At 38.9% G+C, this 16,945-nt stretch overlaps 2 protein-coding genes across 5 annotated transcripts in view; one reads left to right on the plus strand and one right to left on the minus strand.

The window, feature by feature from the left end:
• The first annotated feature begins 3,124 nt into the window (after positions 1–3,124).
• TAF11 (TATA-box binding protein associated factor 11) lies at positions 3,125–12,597 on the plus strand. 2 transcript variants are annotated; one of them, XM_074311216.1, is made up of 5 exons: positions 3,126–3,890; positions 9,419–9,567; positions 9,986–10,073; positions 10,390–10,486; positions 11,140–12,597. In XM_074311216.1, the coding sequence occupies exons 1-5, from the start codon at positions 3,678–3,680 to the stop codon at positions 11,268–11,270; spliced, it is 678 nt and encodes a 225-aa protein (XP_074167317.1). In that variant the 5' UTR covers positions 3,126–3,677; the 3' UTR covers positions 11,271–12,597. The 2 variants fall into 2 exon arrangements, with proteins under 2 accessions (XP_074167318.1, XP_074167317.1); XM_074311217.1 differs by lacking the exon at positions 10,390–10,486 and having other exon boundaries at positions 3,125–3,890.
• Positions 12,598–12,785: 188 nt separating this feature from the next.
• Positions 12,786–16,945, minus strand: part of BLTP3A (bridge-like lipid transfer protein family member 3A) — a 67,174-nt gene continuing 63,014 nt past the window's right edge. For all 3 annotated transcript variants that reach the window (XM_074311196.1, XM_074311195.1, XM_074311197.1), the window contains exon 21: positions 12,786–16,858. In XM_074311196.1, coding sequence (XP_074167297.1) covers positions 16,733–16,858 — 126 coding nt within the window. In that variant the 3' untranslated portion in view covers positions 12,786–16,732. The remainder of the gene's footprint in view (positions 16,859–16,945) is intronic.

Here is a 16,945-nt window from a genome sequence, read left to right on the forward strand (position 1 = left end):
GGAAGATATGCTCTCATAGACTCTCTGGAGTCTGTGAGGGTCAGGAATCAAAGGAGACAAAATTTCAGAGTGTTAATTTTACAGATCAAAAGGGAACATAGTTTCACACCCCCATCACTAGCTGCACATACAATCATTATCCATGGCCCACTGGTCAAAGTGGTACAGTTGTAATACTTTATATTTCCAAGTTCTCCCCCTATCTCTGCAACTCAGTAGTTTCTCTTTGGAGTCCATGTTATTATATCCATCACCTAATCAAAATCCTGGTGGCTGTTATCAATAACCCCCTCCCTGCCAGATCACTCACCTTTCTTCTTCAGTGAGTTCCATACCTGGCTCACAAATTTCTCTTTCTCATCTCCTGCCCTCATACTAGGAGACTTCAACATATATAGCAACTCTACCTCAAGCCAGCTTAGTTACACTTTTTCCTCCCTCATTTCCTCAATTTACTCACTTAACATAAGCTACTCATCTACCCTACCTTAGCCATACACAAAGACAGTTATATTTTGACCTTAACATCCCTCACAGTTGTAGCACCTCCATATTCAAGAATTCCAAAATCTGCTTAGCCAACTACAACCTATTGACTTTTTTACCTCTCCTTCTACCTTCCCTAACAAAACCTTACTCTTTGTGCACATCATAGCCTATAGTCCCTTAATTTCTCTGCTCTCTCCCAGCCATATTCCTGGTATTAGCCATTCTCTCTTCCTCTTCCAATCTTGACCCTTTGGTGAACCAATTCAACTCTATATTTCCCTCCTTTCTTGAATCCCTAACTCCTTTATCATATCACCAATTATATCCAATGTTGACCTTGAATCACTCCCACTGTTTGCTGACTTTGCTTCAGTGCACATGCTGCTGACCAAAGATAGTACAATTTTTGTTACACAAGACTGACTGCTATTGGACAATCATACTCTACCTCCCTTATCATTGTCCCACTCTTGACACCTCTCTTCAAACCTTCCAAGATTTAACCTCCCTCCCCCATCTCAGCTGAGAACCTTGTTTCATATTTTTCAGGGAAAAAAAAATGAGGACATTTGTGCTTAGCTCTCTCTTCTCCTTCTTCCTTATCTTGTCTTTCTCACATGCCCTGTCATGATTTTTCCTTCTTTGCCCCTGTCTCACATGATGAAGTGGCATTACAGCTTACCAAGATTAACTTCTCTATTTGTTCAAGTGATTTTATTTCATCCTGTCTCCTCCAACAGATTCCCTTTGTTATTTCATTCTAACACTTATTTTCAATATTTGTCTATTGAATAATTACATTCCTTACTTCCTGCAAACCTGCCTATATCCTCCCCATACTGGGAGGGAGGGGAATCAACTCTCACTTCATTCTTTCATCTAAGCTATCATTCTATATCTTTTGCCCTGTGTGGCTAAATTCTTCAAAAATGCCAGTTACAAAAGGTGACTCTGCTTTCCTCTATTCTTAACCCTTTATAATGCAGCTTCCAACTTTATCATTCCATTGAAACTGCTCTCTCCAAAGCTATTCATGATCTCTTAGATGCCAAATCCAGTGGCCTTTTCTCTATCCTTTCAGCATTTGCTGATGATGATCACTCTTTTCTCCTTGATACAAAGAATTTTCTGAGTTTTCAAGATACCACTCTCCTGGTGTCCTCCTACCTACCACACTACTCTTTCTCAGTTTCTTTTGTTGGGTGCTCCTCCAGATCATACCCTCTAAGTACAGGTGTCTCTCCAGTTTCTGTGGAGAAAAGGGCCTGTGCCCTTTTTTCTTCCTCAATACTACTTCACTTGGTAATCTCATCAGCTTCCATGGATTTAATTACTGATGAGGTGCAATCGAAGGTAAAACCCTTCTGGTTGATGTTGTAGTTTCCTTGCGAATTAATTCGCAAACCCAAAGACTATGTAGCAAAAAAGGATGTATTTACATTTAAGAAGGCAGCTTGCTAAGAAGACAAAGTGGGCAAGGTTATTGCAAAGATGGGTTTGTCCTAAGAAGAAAATATCTCCGTTAGTGGGCTAATTCCAGAAGGGTGAATAGCTTCTGATTGGGAATTTGGCAAAGATGGGTTAACACTGAGAAGAAAATATCTTCATCAGTGGTTTAAGTCCAGAAGGGCAAATTGCTCCTGATTAGGAATTAGCAAAGGTGGGTTAAGAAAACAGCTTTCTTAGCGGGCAAAAATCCTGTTAGGACTTCTGCAAAGATTCGGGGTTCAGAGTTGTCTTTTATTAGCCTTCTGAGGCTTGGCGCTTCAATTCAATTTAAAATTGAGATTACTGAACTGGGAGTTTGAGCCACTCAAAAGGATGTTGCCTGTGCCCCAGACTGAGATCTCCAATTAAATGAGATTACTTATCTTGGGAAGGGTGTCGTCTGGGAAAATCTTTTCCTACTAGGGTTTGAGACTCAGGAATTCCCCTGCAACAGGGGACACGGTTTACATCAGGGCCTCCCAAAGGGGGGGGGGCACAATTTACATCATTACTATGTCTATGCTAATCATTTCTTAAATCTGTTTCTTGTCCCAGTCTCTCTACAGATCTTGTCTCGAATCTCCAATTGCCTCCTAGACTTCTCAAACTGAATGTCCAATAGACATAACTAAATGGGTCCAAAACAAATTCATTATATTTTCCCAAAACCACTCCCCTCCTACGGTGATTAGTTTCACTTCTGCGATGCCTTTCTCAAATATAGCCCTTCTTTCCTCGGACATTATTGTGACCACTTTGGTGCAGGCTCTCATTCATTACTGCAGGAGCTTGCTGGTGAGTCTGCCTCCACCCTAAAACGTCCTTCGGTCACCAAAGCGCAAGTCTGACCGTGGCTCTCCGCTGCCCAACAAATTTCTACAGCTCCCAGGATGTCTGGCGTTCAAGACCTTCCACAGTGCTGTCCCTTTCAGCCTTTCCAGTTTTCTTCCTCGCTCCCTGACACTCACTCTCCGTTCCTGTGACGGAGCTCCCGGCCGCAGCTAAACCGAAACATTTGCCTCCTCCCCTCTAGCATTCCCTCTGGCTGTCCCCCATACCCGCAGTGCTCTCCGCCCCAAGGACCGACCTCCCGGCTTCCCGGAAGCCCCACCTAAAATCCTGTGTTTAACTGGGAGCTTTTCTCAGACTGTTCTTCTCTATTAATGATTTTCTATTCATACATCGCTGCTTAGTAAATATTTATTTGCACGTTATCATGCCCGTTAGATCGAAGTCAGCAGCTGTTCTTTGCCTCCTTTACAATCCCCGGAGTATAGCTGTGCCTTTAATAAATGTTTGCTGATTGATTGGATCGAGCCTGTCAAAGTCAGGGGAGAAACTCGAACTTGACGTTTTATTTGTGTCCCGGGCGGACGCCGAGCACAGGGGAGGATAAATGCTTGTGGCTGGGAAAGCGGTTAAACTCGGGCTTTAATCCGCCAGCCGGGCCTGGGAGGCCTCTAAATGACGTCCAGCCATGGAGAGAGCAGCCCCGCCAGAGACAAAGTCCGCGCTCGTGCTTCTGGAGCCGGACTCTCCGCGGGAGAGGCGTAGCAGAGCTTCCCTCTTTCTCCAGCCCCGGGCGCTCGGGCCGCGATGCGGATTGGCTCCTCCAGCGCTCCGTATGGCATCGTCATTGCTGTGCGACGGAAGGAAGTTCGTTTGCCTGGCTGGCCTGGCTCTGGCGGCTTTCCCTGGTGATGATGGAGAGCTTCCGCGCCTTCCTCCGTCCCTGCGGGGCTGTGATGGACGAGCCGGATGAAGGGTCGTTCCCGGACAGGGCCGGGCAGGGCTCCGGATCACACGAGGCGCTGGTCGCTGCCGCCGCTGCCCAGCCTCCCGATGCGGCCGCTGAGGAGACGGACGGGGAGGAGAACGGGGACTCCCGGGAGGCCACGGCCGAAGACGCTGAGGTGAGCCTCCCGGCGGGCCTGGGGGGTTAGTGGGACTCGAACCCCTCCCTCTTCTCGGCGGCGGATCGAGGGCTGCGGACACGAGCGCATTGGATGGAAGAGCCGCGGGTCCGGAGCCCGGAGCTCACGCCCCGCCCTGGCAGCCGGTGCCTGAGCCCGGGTGTGGGCGGGACGAGGTGAGGAGAGCCTCTGCCCCCCTCTGCCAGGCCGGTGGTGTAAGCGACTCTTCCCGCGCTTCCTTGGAACCGGCGATCTAGGAGAGTCGATGCGCCGGTGCTGTCGGACCCAGGAGGAAACTAGGAGGGGGGGAAAGGGGAGGTTAAATGGGGAGTTGGATCCTGGCCTAGAAAGAAGTGACGTTTTCTTCGTTGGTTTTATTCCTGACAGACCCAGACTCCAGGTTTTTGCTGTCTTGCCATTTCCATACTTGCTCTTCTTCTTTTTTATCTAAGACACATCATTTCTCCCTCACTGAGAGACCCTAGATGTGATATGACGGGTTCAAATCTTTGTACAAAGATACTCACATAATAAAAATATTAAAATAAATTTATTTTTTAAAATTTGCATTGATATTTGCTTTTTACGTTACTTTGGTTTCCACTTACCTTTCTTTTTCTTCTTCCCTGACAGCCCAAAACCGCTACAGCTGTGCAACCCATGGTCACAAGTCACTTACCCTCCTCAGCCTTAATCACGCCATTCTTATGTGGAGATAACACTTTGATCACCGACGGCACAATGTTCTTGAAAAAACTCCTTTGTAAATCTTAAAACTTAGGTATACCAAAAACTCGTGGACCTAGGGTTTTATTCAATCAACAAGCATAGACACACTGCAAATCTGAAACATTTTCCCATGTAAAAAACTCAGCCTGATTTCATTCACCAATTCAACAAGCACTGATTACTCACCTACAGTTTATCAGGTTAGGTTTTAAACACTGGAGATACAGACAAAAATAAACATTCTCTGCCCTCAAAGAGCTTACATTCTGTCCGAAGGAGAAATGCACGTTCATGGAAAAATAGAGGATTTATACAAAGTGATTTGGGTGAGTAGAAAGGAGCTGACGGCTGAAATGCCTTCTGAAAGGCACTCGAATTGATCCTAGGAGTTCTGGGAGGCAGAGGTGAGGAAAAGAGCAGTGTGTGTGCAAAGGAAAGGAGTAGAGATATAGAATGTCATGAACGTAGAAAAGCAAAGATATTTGTTTGAATGGTAGAATATGTGAAGAGAAAGTGAAGTGAAATCAGTTTGGAAAGGTAGGCTAGAACCAGATTGCAAAGAACTTTAAAAGTCAGGTACTTTCACAATCTTGTCTTTTACTGGATCTCTTCTGTGTACACTAATATAGTTGCATTTCCCTTTTGTGCTTTAAAAAAACGAGAAATTCTTATATAAAGTATAACTAGGAGTATGATATTGAGTCTAAATATGGTAACTTGATTTTCCTTGGTAATTAAAAGAGTTTGTTATACAAATCTTTGCAAGATTTTTCCATCTTCTGCTTGTTGCTCTAGTTATTTAAAGCACTTAGACTAAGTGCTAAGCTGTGAAACAGTTTCTGCTCACTAGAAGCTTACATTCTAATGGGGAAGGCAACATCTAGAAGGAAGCTGAAAGGGTTGGAAAAGAGGCATGGTAAAATGAGATAAAATAAATAAATAAAATTTAAAAATGAGGTAAAATAAAAAATGAGATATAGCTGGCCTGGGTTCCCTCTATAAATAGAGATTTTTGGAGGAGCCATCCATTAACATTAAGCCACAGAATTCTACACTATAGCATTTATGATGTATGTCTATTAAGCTGTATAAAATTATTGTAATTTGTATCTATATCCTTCCACATTCTATTTTTGGTAGTTATTATTTGGGTCAAAGTAGGCTTGACAAATCATATCTTTTCCTTTTTATTCTTCCAGTTTTGTACTAATTTTTACTGTAGTTTTAACAACCATGTAGTCTAACTATACAAACAGGAATGATTTCATCACTAATGAATTAGAATCTTTCAAAGTAAGTGATTTGATACTATGCCCCAAACTGTCTAATTCTTTACTTGACATTCACACTATAGATACATGTGAGGTTTTTGTGTACTGAATCATTAGTCACTCATTTTTAAAATTGCCAACATATTTCCATTTTTTAAATTAGCATTGGTATGTGTGTGTGTGCAGTGCACCTGGTTATCTCGAAAGCCTTTATTTTTATATTACTTAAATTTTCAAATATATTCCACTGTTTCCCTTCTCCTGAGAGCTATGTTGAGAGAAAAAAGCATTTTCAGCAAAACTAGCCAACACATTATCTGAGTCTGATATCTCACACCAAACTCACCCTTTCTGCAAAGAAGGGTGAAAAGTACATTTTCTTATTATTCTAGGACCAAGCTTGGTCACATTGTTCAATTTCGTGAGTTTTTTTATGTTTACTTTTCCAGTTATATGTTGTCATCCATATCTATTCTCCCCTTTTGTATTTTAGCCATTATCAAGCTGCAAAGTATATGGTGATTAAGTTTAAAGTCTGATATGAAGAACTTTAGTTATTTTCATGGTAATCTTTGCTTCAAGGAAAATTTGAACCATCCATTTAGCTGCAACTTCCATTTGTTTTTTGGTTCCCTTTATGAGAATATCAAGTTCAGCCAGTTAAGTTCCTCTATTTGTATGTCCATTTTTGGTCATAAGGAACTCATATTTAGAGTACCATCAACTAAATTGAAGTTACAAATAGCCTAAAAACTTATTCTTAACAGCTTTACTGTCTTTTCTTTTACCCTCACACTAGCCTTGCAGAAGGAGGGGCTGCAAGACTAAGAATCATTTTAGTTTTTTATGTTTGCATATGTGTTATGAAAAAACTGATCAACAACAGCCAGCATACAGAGTTAGTGAACTTCCCTGCACTTTGTTAATCTTGTTTTCAGATACTTAAAGGCTTTTCAATACTATCAGAGTTTTAATTTTACTTTAAGAACTCCCTCGGTCATTTCTAAGTCATATTGAGGCATTCCTGAGTGTCTACCATATAGAGAGAATCCTGAGAAGCAGTGTAATGTATACAAAAGTGATTAAAAGTCACAGCATTACAGAAACTTATATCCTATTAGCCTACTTAAGAGGTAGAGGATAAGCATAAGGGATAGAAAATATAAATATACAGATAGCAAGGTATAGATTAATAGGCTTCAGAGAAGGATGTGATTATATTCATTTGGTGATCTCATAAAACACTTCATGAAGAAAATGATATTTGAAGTGGATTTAGAGAAATAGAATTTTGAAGGCAGATGCAGATATAAGCATTTCAGAAAAGGGAAAGGAAAGCTTAGATAAGATGGAAGAAATGCCAAGGGAATTAAGAATAATCCAAATTTGGAGAAGCATAATTATAAGCTAGAAAGGTGTATTAGAAACCAGAGCAAAAAGTGGAAGACTGGACTGAAACAGTGACACACGAAAACCTACAGGTTTGGTTGTTTTTTTGTATTTGTTTTTTCAAAGTACTCTAAATCCTCACCTAGCCTATCCTTACGTTGACTTTTTTTTTTTTACCTCATTGTAAGACTTGACATTTCCTTACCAAGTTTGGCCCATTATCCTAGTCTGTAAAGATGTTTTTAATCCTAATTCTCTCATTCTGTGTGTTAGCTTCTTCCCTCCCCACTTTGGGGTATAAAAACATTTGATGATCTTGCTATTTATACGTTTAAAATTTTTATCAAGAGCTTATATAATAGTACAGAATTAAGCACAGATCATTGAGGCATTCTACTGGAGACACTTACTGCCAAGATGACATTGAATTATTAAGAAGTATTTGAGTCTAACTAGTGCCAGATCTATCTCACTATTATAGAAGCTTTCAGATGCTTTGCTGAAATCTAGTTAATACTTTACAGCTTCCTTGTATCTACTAATTCTCTGACCCATCATTTCAAGGTTTTAAGTCTAGTAGGTGACTAGGAGGAACAGGTTTATTCCCATGTACTATCCTGACCAACATTCTATTAATATATTATAATTTATTATTTAATATGAAACCCTTATTAAAATCTCAATCTTCATTGATAATTATACTTAAGGAACAACCTTACCCCTATTCATCTAACTCCATTTTTTTGAGATAAAGTTTCTGAGAAACTTTAGTAAGGAAGCTGCTAATTTGGGGAAGTTAAGATTTTGAGGCAATTGGGAATATATTAGTAGGAATTAAAAATGTCCTAAAACAATCACATCTAAATCACAATCACATCTAAATCTCAAGCAGGAACTATAACCTATTCAAAGTTGCTTGCCTCTATTTATCTCCATCTACTTTTGTAGTCAGATTTAAAGTTGAAAGGAACATAAAGAAGTCATCTGTTTAAGACCTTTTCAAAGCATTAAGAAATTAAATGATGTCATACATCTACTTGTCAGAATTAGGATTTAATCCAGGTGCCTGGATCTCAACTACATTTTTTCAAGGAATGAAAGTATGATTGGTTGGGCAAGCTCAGTCATCACAAGCAAATGTTATTAGGTGAATTCACATTAAAGAGCCAAGGTTAATATACCAATCCAAATGTGCCTTTATTTATTCAGGGTTTTTTTGTTTGTTTTTTGCTGAGGCAATTAGGGTTAAGGGACTTGCCCAGAGTCACACAGCTAGTGTCTGAGGCCACATTCAAACTCAAGTCCTCCTGACTTCGGGGGTCTATCTACTATGCCACCTAGTTGCTCCCTGTGCCTTTACTCTTAAACAACATATAACTTGTGTATGTGCCAGAAGACTTTCTCTGGCTTAGATTGGTCCTGAAATGTCTACAAATTCTGGACACGATTAATCATGGAATTATAATATCCCATTCCTATTTCCTAGGACCAAAAGTAGACATCTAAAACCTAGAATGGCAAGGGGAACAAAGAAGTACATGGATTGCCCCTTATTCAACAAATTAATAGCTCTATATGCAATTGTAGGTCATTTTTTTTTCTTTTTCTTTTTTCCTGAGGCTGGGGTTAAGTGACTTGCCCAGGGTCACACAGCTAGGAAGTGTTAATTGTCTGAGACCAGATTTGAACTCAGGTCCTCCTGAATTCAGGGCTGTTGCTCTATCCACTGCTCCACCTAGCTGCCCCCAATTGTAGGTCATTTTAAAATGTAAACCCGACTGTTCCTTTAAAACCCATAAAAAGGTAAAATGACTTGCTGCTAAAAATATCAATTTGCTGAGGGTAGATTGGAATGAAGGCTGAAATTTGATTGCTACATTTGGATTTTAATTTTATTATTCCATTACCCCCAGTAATAATTAAGAAAAATAACTGTGTACTAATTCAGATATAATTTATTTTTCATGTTTTAAGACATTTTTCCTAGAGACCACTATCTTCTTGAGGGAAGCAACCCACCCACCATGATAGGTACTCAATAAATGGTTTATTCTTACATTTTTAATAATGCCATCAAATCCAGTCAGCCTGGAAAGCCAGCCAAGTGAATAAGCTGGTTTCTTTAATTTGTCCTGTCAGCTCAAGGGCCAGGAAGCATCATATTTAACAGGAACTGGAAGAGAGGACTCATCATTACTTCCTCCTTCAGCCAAGAAGATGAAGATAGAAACTAAAGAGAGGAGAGAGAAAATGCACAAAGTAGATGAAGATGAAATTCAGAAGATGCAGTGAGTTACCTTCCCATCTCATTTTTCCTGAAAGCTCAGATTTGTGCACAAAAAAGTTTAATCCTCATCTATACCAGTTTAGATGCAAGTCACAAAATTTACCTTTTACCACAAATCTAAAGTATTAAAGGATCAAAATGCCAGGAAGAAAAGCAAAGTAGGCTTCTAGAAACAACTGTCCTTTTGGGAGGCATAGAGAATTCATATTGTAGATCTGGGACACATTTTTGCCTAATATGGTGGCCATTAAATATGGTTAAAATCCATTTTCCGATTTCACTGTTGCTTCTCTTGAAGTGATATGGTTCATCCTGATTTGCTGCAAGCTCATTTAGACAAAGAACTTTTAAAAATCTCCAACCTCATAGTATATTTCCATGTATATATATAGAAACATTTTCCTTATTCTTTCCCTCAGAATCCTGGTTTCTTCTTTTTCTGAAGAACAGCTAAATCGTTATGAAATGTATCGTCGATCAGCATTCCCTAAAGCTGCTATTAAACGGGTAAGGATGGACTAGGACTACTTGGCTTCACTGCCATTACCCATTAGGATAAAGCCAGACTTAGAGATAAACACTAAGAAGCAGAGATGAGAACTTAATGGTTTAAAGGTGGAAGAAATAAATTTCTTTCAATTCCTTGGCAATAGTTTTATTCCTTGTGATTATATTTCAAAAGATAAAAGGAGATAATCATTAAATTGCATTCCTGTACTTTGTAAACCTTAGAACTACTTGAGTTATTCTAATCAGCACGCTATGTTCCAAAGACCCATTCATCATACATAATCTTAATCTTAAAAATGCTTTGTCTTTCAAGCTGATTCAATCTATTACTGGCACCTCAGTATCTCAGAATGTCGTCATTGCTATGTCAGGCATTTCTAAAGTATTCGTTGGGGAAGTAGTAGAAGAAGGTAAGTAATGTCTGATATACTAGATGTTATTATAAATATTGGATTGAATCCTTAATTCTTTTATTTTTAAGAAAAATATTAAGGGACCATAGTGTTCATGCTTTTTACTTAGACTTTAAATACTAGTGAGCTCCCTAAGCTGTTTGCAGGCTCTCCTATTTGCACTGTGTCAGGGCAGCACTGTATATTCATATAAGCATGATCTCCATGCCTTCCAATTCTATTTATCTTAAGTAGCTAAAAATGTGTTGGAAAGCTCAGACTCCTTCACCCACAGAAATGGAACTGATGTTTTGATCCTTCTACAAGGGTCACACCTGTTAATGCTGCCAGGGTAAAGCACACCTGAGAAGTAGAGTGGTAGCACACATCCACATGTACACATGTACACCTTTCTCCCTCACCCCCACAATTGTGTAGTCTTCAGTTAAGTTCCCAAGTTCTAAATAAAGTCCCTAGCAAATGACATTACTCTCATAATTTGAATCCCTCTTAAATTGGGATATGCTTTAAATGGAAATTTAGGATTAAATTTCCTCCTAGTATAAGAAACAGCTTTCTGCTAACTCAAGAAATGAAGGAAAAGGATCAAAAATCAGACTGTAAGTGAATGTGTAGTACTGAAATGCTTTTCTCTTGGATTTTTTTTCTAGCTTTGGATGTGTGTGAGAAATGGGGAGAGCTGCCACCACTACAGCCTAAACACATGCGGGAAGCTGTTCGAAGGCTAAAGTCAAGAGGGCAGTTTCCTAATTCAAAGCACAAAAAAATCATCTTTCACTAGATCTAGGAACTTCCTAAGATGTACTATTGAAAATAGGACTGATTTCCTTAATTCCTTTCACTGAGGTACTGTGCACTGTTGCTCAGATGTCCCAGTCCTTTAGGGACATTGTGATTGAATATCCAACTCCTGATCTTTACACTCAAAGTTACCTAGTAGAGTTGTGCAGCCACTTTCAGATTTATTTCCTATCAATCAGTGTAGGATCATTTAGTTTAAATTGTATTGGTGATAACTTTTTTTGAGAGAGACAATTGGGGTTAAGTGACTTGTCCAGGGTCACACAACTAATAGTTCATCTAACTACCCCAGTGATAACTTTTACTTGGCTAACTGGAAAGGGGAAGTGTCCTTATATAGAGACCCTTTACAAAAAGCATACAAGAATGCTGCTTTCTTTGAAGGATCAATCTTCTTGATTAATCTCAAGAGTATATCATATTTTGCAAGTTTCACCTTGGAACTCTAAACTGCGGTCGGGGTTTCATGTCTTATTAGAAATTGATAACAAAAGGCCAGTAATTTCTAACTTGTAAAATGTGATAGTTCAGTTTACAATATTAGCAAACAGTAGAATAATAGTAATTTCCTTGTAAGAATTAAACTTTATTATGTGGTTTTTGGTGTGTGATTATTAAACTATTTTCTAATTTGGGACATATGTAATTTGATTTGTGTGTTCAAAACTTAAAAAGTCATCAGTAGGGATGATTGGAGTGTGGAAAAATGGTTCCTGTTCTCACCTTCCATAGCTTTCTGTCCAGGATATAGACGGTTAACCTTTTCAGTGTAAACATTTGAAGATCTGAATGTAAAATGGATCGAGAAGTTCTTCCATATTTCAGTGTAGGTCATGCACATAGACTGTTGGATCCCCCAGGCATGTCTTGAAGACATGCTAAATCCTACACAAACACAGAACCTACTGCCTTGGGAACTTAAGCCAGTTCTCTGAGAATGAATATCACATGTGAACTCCATCACGAGGTTTAACCACCCTCTCAATGGATAGCACACAGGATAGGAGGCAGTCAGCCGTCTTTGTTTGCAAAGTTTATTAGGTTTCTGTTCTGAGAAGAACTTTAGAATCTCACCCAGGGAGAGGACACTCTACCTGGGACTTCTTGCTCCCAAACCAGACCTTGAAAGCTGTATCCTAGGATTCCCCAGCTGAGAAGACTCAGAAGTTGGTGCTTCCCTGGATTGGTGATGTTTTCTATTACCTCTTATTGGCATTGCTATGATCTTTATATTAGGATTTATTAGCTATTGTTGTTGTTGTTGTACATTTACCTTTTCTGTAAATTAATAAAATATCTAGCTTCTTCTCAAGTGTATCTTATTGTAGGTGTGACCCCGAACTATAATTTCCTTAATCATATCAGATCCTTTATCTTTCTTTATTACTATAAGTCTGATTCATCTCACATAGAAAGGGTTTATAAATGAATTTGAAAGCAGGATTAAAAGGCAGCTTCCAGTTCCTCTCAGACAAACAGACAGACCTGTAGCCAGTACTGTTCAGTAAGTTTAATTTACCATTTTTCCAGGTGGTTCACAGAACCAGTACACGCATGGATAATATTAGATATTGTAACATTAAAATTCCTAATACTGACTAGGATTCTGGTTCAGCAGATACATCCACACTGTTTCCTCCGACAGAGGATAGTGAAGTGACCTTTTATGGACAGTGATCAGCAATAATAAGGCCAATTTGAAACTTAAGAGAATTCCCAGAAGTTGTTTCCTTTCTCTTGTTTCATTGGAAAAAAGGGAAGGCATTTTTTTTCCACTATAATTGAAGCAAAATAGTTCTTAATTTTTCTTACTAAGGCAGAAGTTCTACCTAGTAAATATGAAAAGGAATTATTATAAGAGATCTATCTACAAGCCTGATTTTGAATATCTACTACTAAAACAAAGGGTTTCCACATCAGGTTCCCTCAGCCTACATATAAGATGCTTTAGTGATTGCCACAAGGAAAAGATTCAAGACTCCACTTAAGTCTTAATCAAAATTCAATAAATTAAACCAAATCAACTTTTACTGTGGTATAAGGAAGGAAGGAACCTCTGCTTCAGCTAAACTTTTGAGCATTTCTTGGGCTGATGGGGTCACAACTGATTGCCACTGTCAATGGTGCCCAGTAAGGCTCATAGTTAAGAGTTACAATGATTTCTAAGTAATTTGGGAAGAACACATTTATATATCTGTCACTTAGCAAACAATGCCACAGTGAAGAGAATTATGAAAGAGTTTGGCTCCTAAGCTTCCCAAATCAAAGGATTTATTCTATGTCCCTTTTAAAAATCTAAAGGACTTAACAGAGCTTCATTTGTTAATGTTAGTTGCTTCCCATTATCCACATAGTGAAAGAAGGGGAAATTATTCAATAGAAAGACAGTGGCTACTACCCAAACCTGATTAAAGGGATTAATCCTTGATGATTAATCAGAAAGCAGAAGAAGTAACCAGATGCCATGTTTAAGTTTCCTGAAAGTATGATGCCAATACTGAGGAAGATCTCTCAGCAAACACTGACAATATATTAACTGAAAAGTGATCAAGGCCTTTGTCTTTGGGGCTGTGACAACTGGTTAACATGGCACAGCTTTACATTTCTTTATAAATGCAAAGAATTCATGTATCAATTAACATTTCAAGTTGCCTTCTTTCCAATTCACAACATACTTGCCCTAGTTTTATCCAGTTTAAATAGGTTACTTATAAGCACCTATAGGAGTATCTAGCACCTGCATACAAATTCCATACACAAGGACCATTCTTTATAGAGCTATGAAAAAAAAAAAAAAAAAGCAAGGCATACATTGAGATCCATACAATTCCAGGGTCAAACTGTGAGTCAGAAAAAGTTAGTCACATCATGCAAAGAATCTATTCCTCTATTTGCCATAGGTCAGAATAAATGAACCCAAACAAAAGCTGAATTGCAAAATTATACCGGTGTCAAAATTCATGTAATTACAACATTTACACAGTATCTCAGTGGCTCTGGAGAAGGTCCTGTGTTTTAGTCTCTTATGTGCAGCAATGTAAACAAGAAGTCTGTGTGACAGAATCAGATGATACAACTTTAAGTACTTCATATTCAAATCATTCATGAGAGTAGAATGTCAAGACATTCTATTGTTGAAGGACAGCAGAGCTGCAGTTTAGACAAAGAAAGACAGGGCTGCTGAGGATTGTCTGCATTTCTTTTGTTCACAGCTTCTTCACGATTTCATGTATAAGAGGTCAAGCTGCAGAAAGGCAGAGCCCCTCCAAGCCCAAGGAACCAGAGACGTGGGCAGAGAGACATTGCAACTCTCCCCTATCACCCTTCAGCAGTACACTGAGCAGGGAACTATCAATTTTTCACATTTTCTTCATTAAAAAAAAAAAGTCTTCTTTCCCTTAATACAGGGCAATGGAGAAACCATGGAAGACAAAATTAGATGATATCATCCTAGTAAACCAGGAGGAGATGACCCATACTATCTTTCCCAAAGGAAAGTTTCAAGACACAATGGCAGAAGCTGCCTGGTATAAGGAAGCCAAAAAGCTATAAGTCTTTCAGTGCAACTTTGCCCTGCCTTTTACAGCTGTTCACAAAATTTGAGCAAATCCTAGAAGTTGGCAAGACAGTTAAAGTTATAGCCTTAGTTATATAATTCAGCGCTTTTATTTCCAACTGTGGCCCACTGTATACCAGCTAAATTTTGTTAGGTGAACATCTATTATAGACTTTTCCTCATTTTCTTTGTAAGGGAAGAAGAAAACAATTAGCTATGAAATATTAGCTATGAGTTAAACTCCATCCAAGTGAACATGAGATTTAAAGTTGTTTTCAAATTTATGGTCCTTTTTTTCATTCTTTTTAAAAAACATAAGAAATTCTCACTTGGTCAGACCTAAATTCCATTCTACTTAGTCTGTCTCAAAATTCCTACAAAGAATGTTTGTGGGAGAATATGTTTGTCTATTGTGATGTATATCCCCAAAGTTCTAACTTCCCCTAATAGCTGATTAGGAGGTTATCATATATGAATTTATCTTAAGATGTCTCTTAAGCAACCTACTTATACTCTGCCTGTACCATATTCTTACAAAGTTATTATGGAATAACTTTAGGAAAATTTGGTGTGGAATCTTGCCAAACTTTTAAAAAGTCTAATTTAACTACTCAAAGAAAAGTCGAGCACTTTCCTGTTTAAGAAAAAGAGTGTTAACCTTTCTCCAATGAATTATGATATAAAACTGTTAAATTATTCTATCTTGAATCAACTTTACCAACTTGCCTGGTTATGGTTAACTAAATGATATGCTTCCTGGGTTTGCACAGCATGGAGGCTTGCCTATTTTAGAAGGGAAAATGCAAGTTCTTCTGTGGGAGAAGAGGCAATACATGAACAAAGAAAAATCACAATTGCAAAGGAAGCAAGGGTTGTGCATGTTGGATATTTATATTAAAGGTTAAAAAAATACTACTAGCTTCCATCCTGGTTAATATGAAGAGAACTGTTTCTGACTCACACTCTCATCTACAGGGGAATAGAGAAGAAGAGTGTGGGAAGGAAAGAACTGATGAGGGCTGGAGCTGGAACTGTAAAGATCTATCTAAAAGCCTCAGAAAATCAACAATACCAAGGATCAAATGCAAGAATTCCACTCATCTCTATCGCACTTCTATCAGATCAGATTTTCAACTAAGCTTTGTGCTTACCACTTTTGTTGTTTTGAGTTTCAAATAAACTGTTATAGAAGGAAGAGACAACATTGGCATTGCACCCTTGTTTACTACTATTACATTACCACAATGAATTTAGTTCCTTCTTATATCTAACAAACCTTCCTGAAAAATCTGATGGCAGTATTTGCAAAGATGAAATATGCTCCGTTCCTTTTCCAAAAATGGTGGAGTGCTGTCCCTTTCTCTCACCATGCCTAAGGTGTTACATCTGGATCATGTTGGGCTCCATCCATCCCTTTGCACCCATCATCATGCTGTCCTACTCTCTGTGGAGCTGCAATATCCTCAGTCGGGGTTCATGGCTATGTTGATTCAGTTTTGCTACAGGAAGCTCTGGGACATATGATCTTTGGTGGTTCTTTCTCAGGTTACTAAGAGGAGCGGATTTTCTCCCTTATACAAACTCGTGTTAAAGACGAAGTGAGTATTTTTGCAAAGACACCAGGACATGAAATGGTCCTACACACCAAAAGACTCAGGCCCACTGGGCATGTGGAGCTTTAAACAGGTTGTGAATGGTACTAGAACAGTTAAGAGAACCACACATAAAGCCTCCTGTCTTTGGCTAGAAGAGCTGGCAGGAACAAAACAGGCCCCAAAGGAGCAGGTTCAGAATCAAACAGACATGTACAATATCAGATGGAGCTTGCTTTCTTTTCTGCTACAGGTGTTCCTTTCCATGGGCAAAGGCAGCTGGTGTTACTGCTGTCAGAGCTGGAATAGAGGATTGTACTTCCTGATTTCTTGTAGAAGCTTCTCTTTGTCTTTGTTGGCACAGGCTAATGCTTGCTTTGTGGCTAAAAGTTCCTTCTGTAGGGTGGACAGGTCTTTCCCCTGAATAACAAGAAATTGATGGTTAAAGTGTATTAGAAATAAAATTTGATTAGTAGTCACTGGGCCCGGCTTTTCCATTTAGTGACA

The sequence above is a fragment of the Sminthopsis crassicaudata genome, chromosome 4, assembly GCF_048593235.1.
Source record: "Sminthopsis crassicaudata isolate SCR6 chromosome 4, ASM4859323v1, whole genome shotgun sequence".
NCBI lineage: Eukaryota > Metazoa > Chordata > Mammalia > Dasyuromorphia > Dasyuridae > Sminthopsis > Sminthopsis crassicaudata.

What these genes read in the sequence shown, in the direction of transcription:
- TAF11 (XM_074311216.1), top strand. Translation starts at nt 3,678, where the DNA reads ATGATGGAGAGCTTCCGCGCCTTCCTCCGTCCCTGCGGGGCTGTGATG. An exon ending in GATGAAATTCAGAAGATGCA is followed by an intron (nt 9,568 to 9,985) that starts GTGAGTTACCTT and finishes TCTTTCCCTCAG; the next exon opens with AATCCTGGTTTCTTCTTTTT. An exon ending in TGGGGAAGTAGTAGAAGAAG is followed by an intron (nt 10,487 to 11,139) that starts GTAAGTAATGTC and finishes TTTTTTTTCTAG; the next exon opens with CTTTGGATGTGTGTGAGAAA.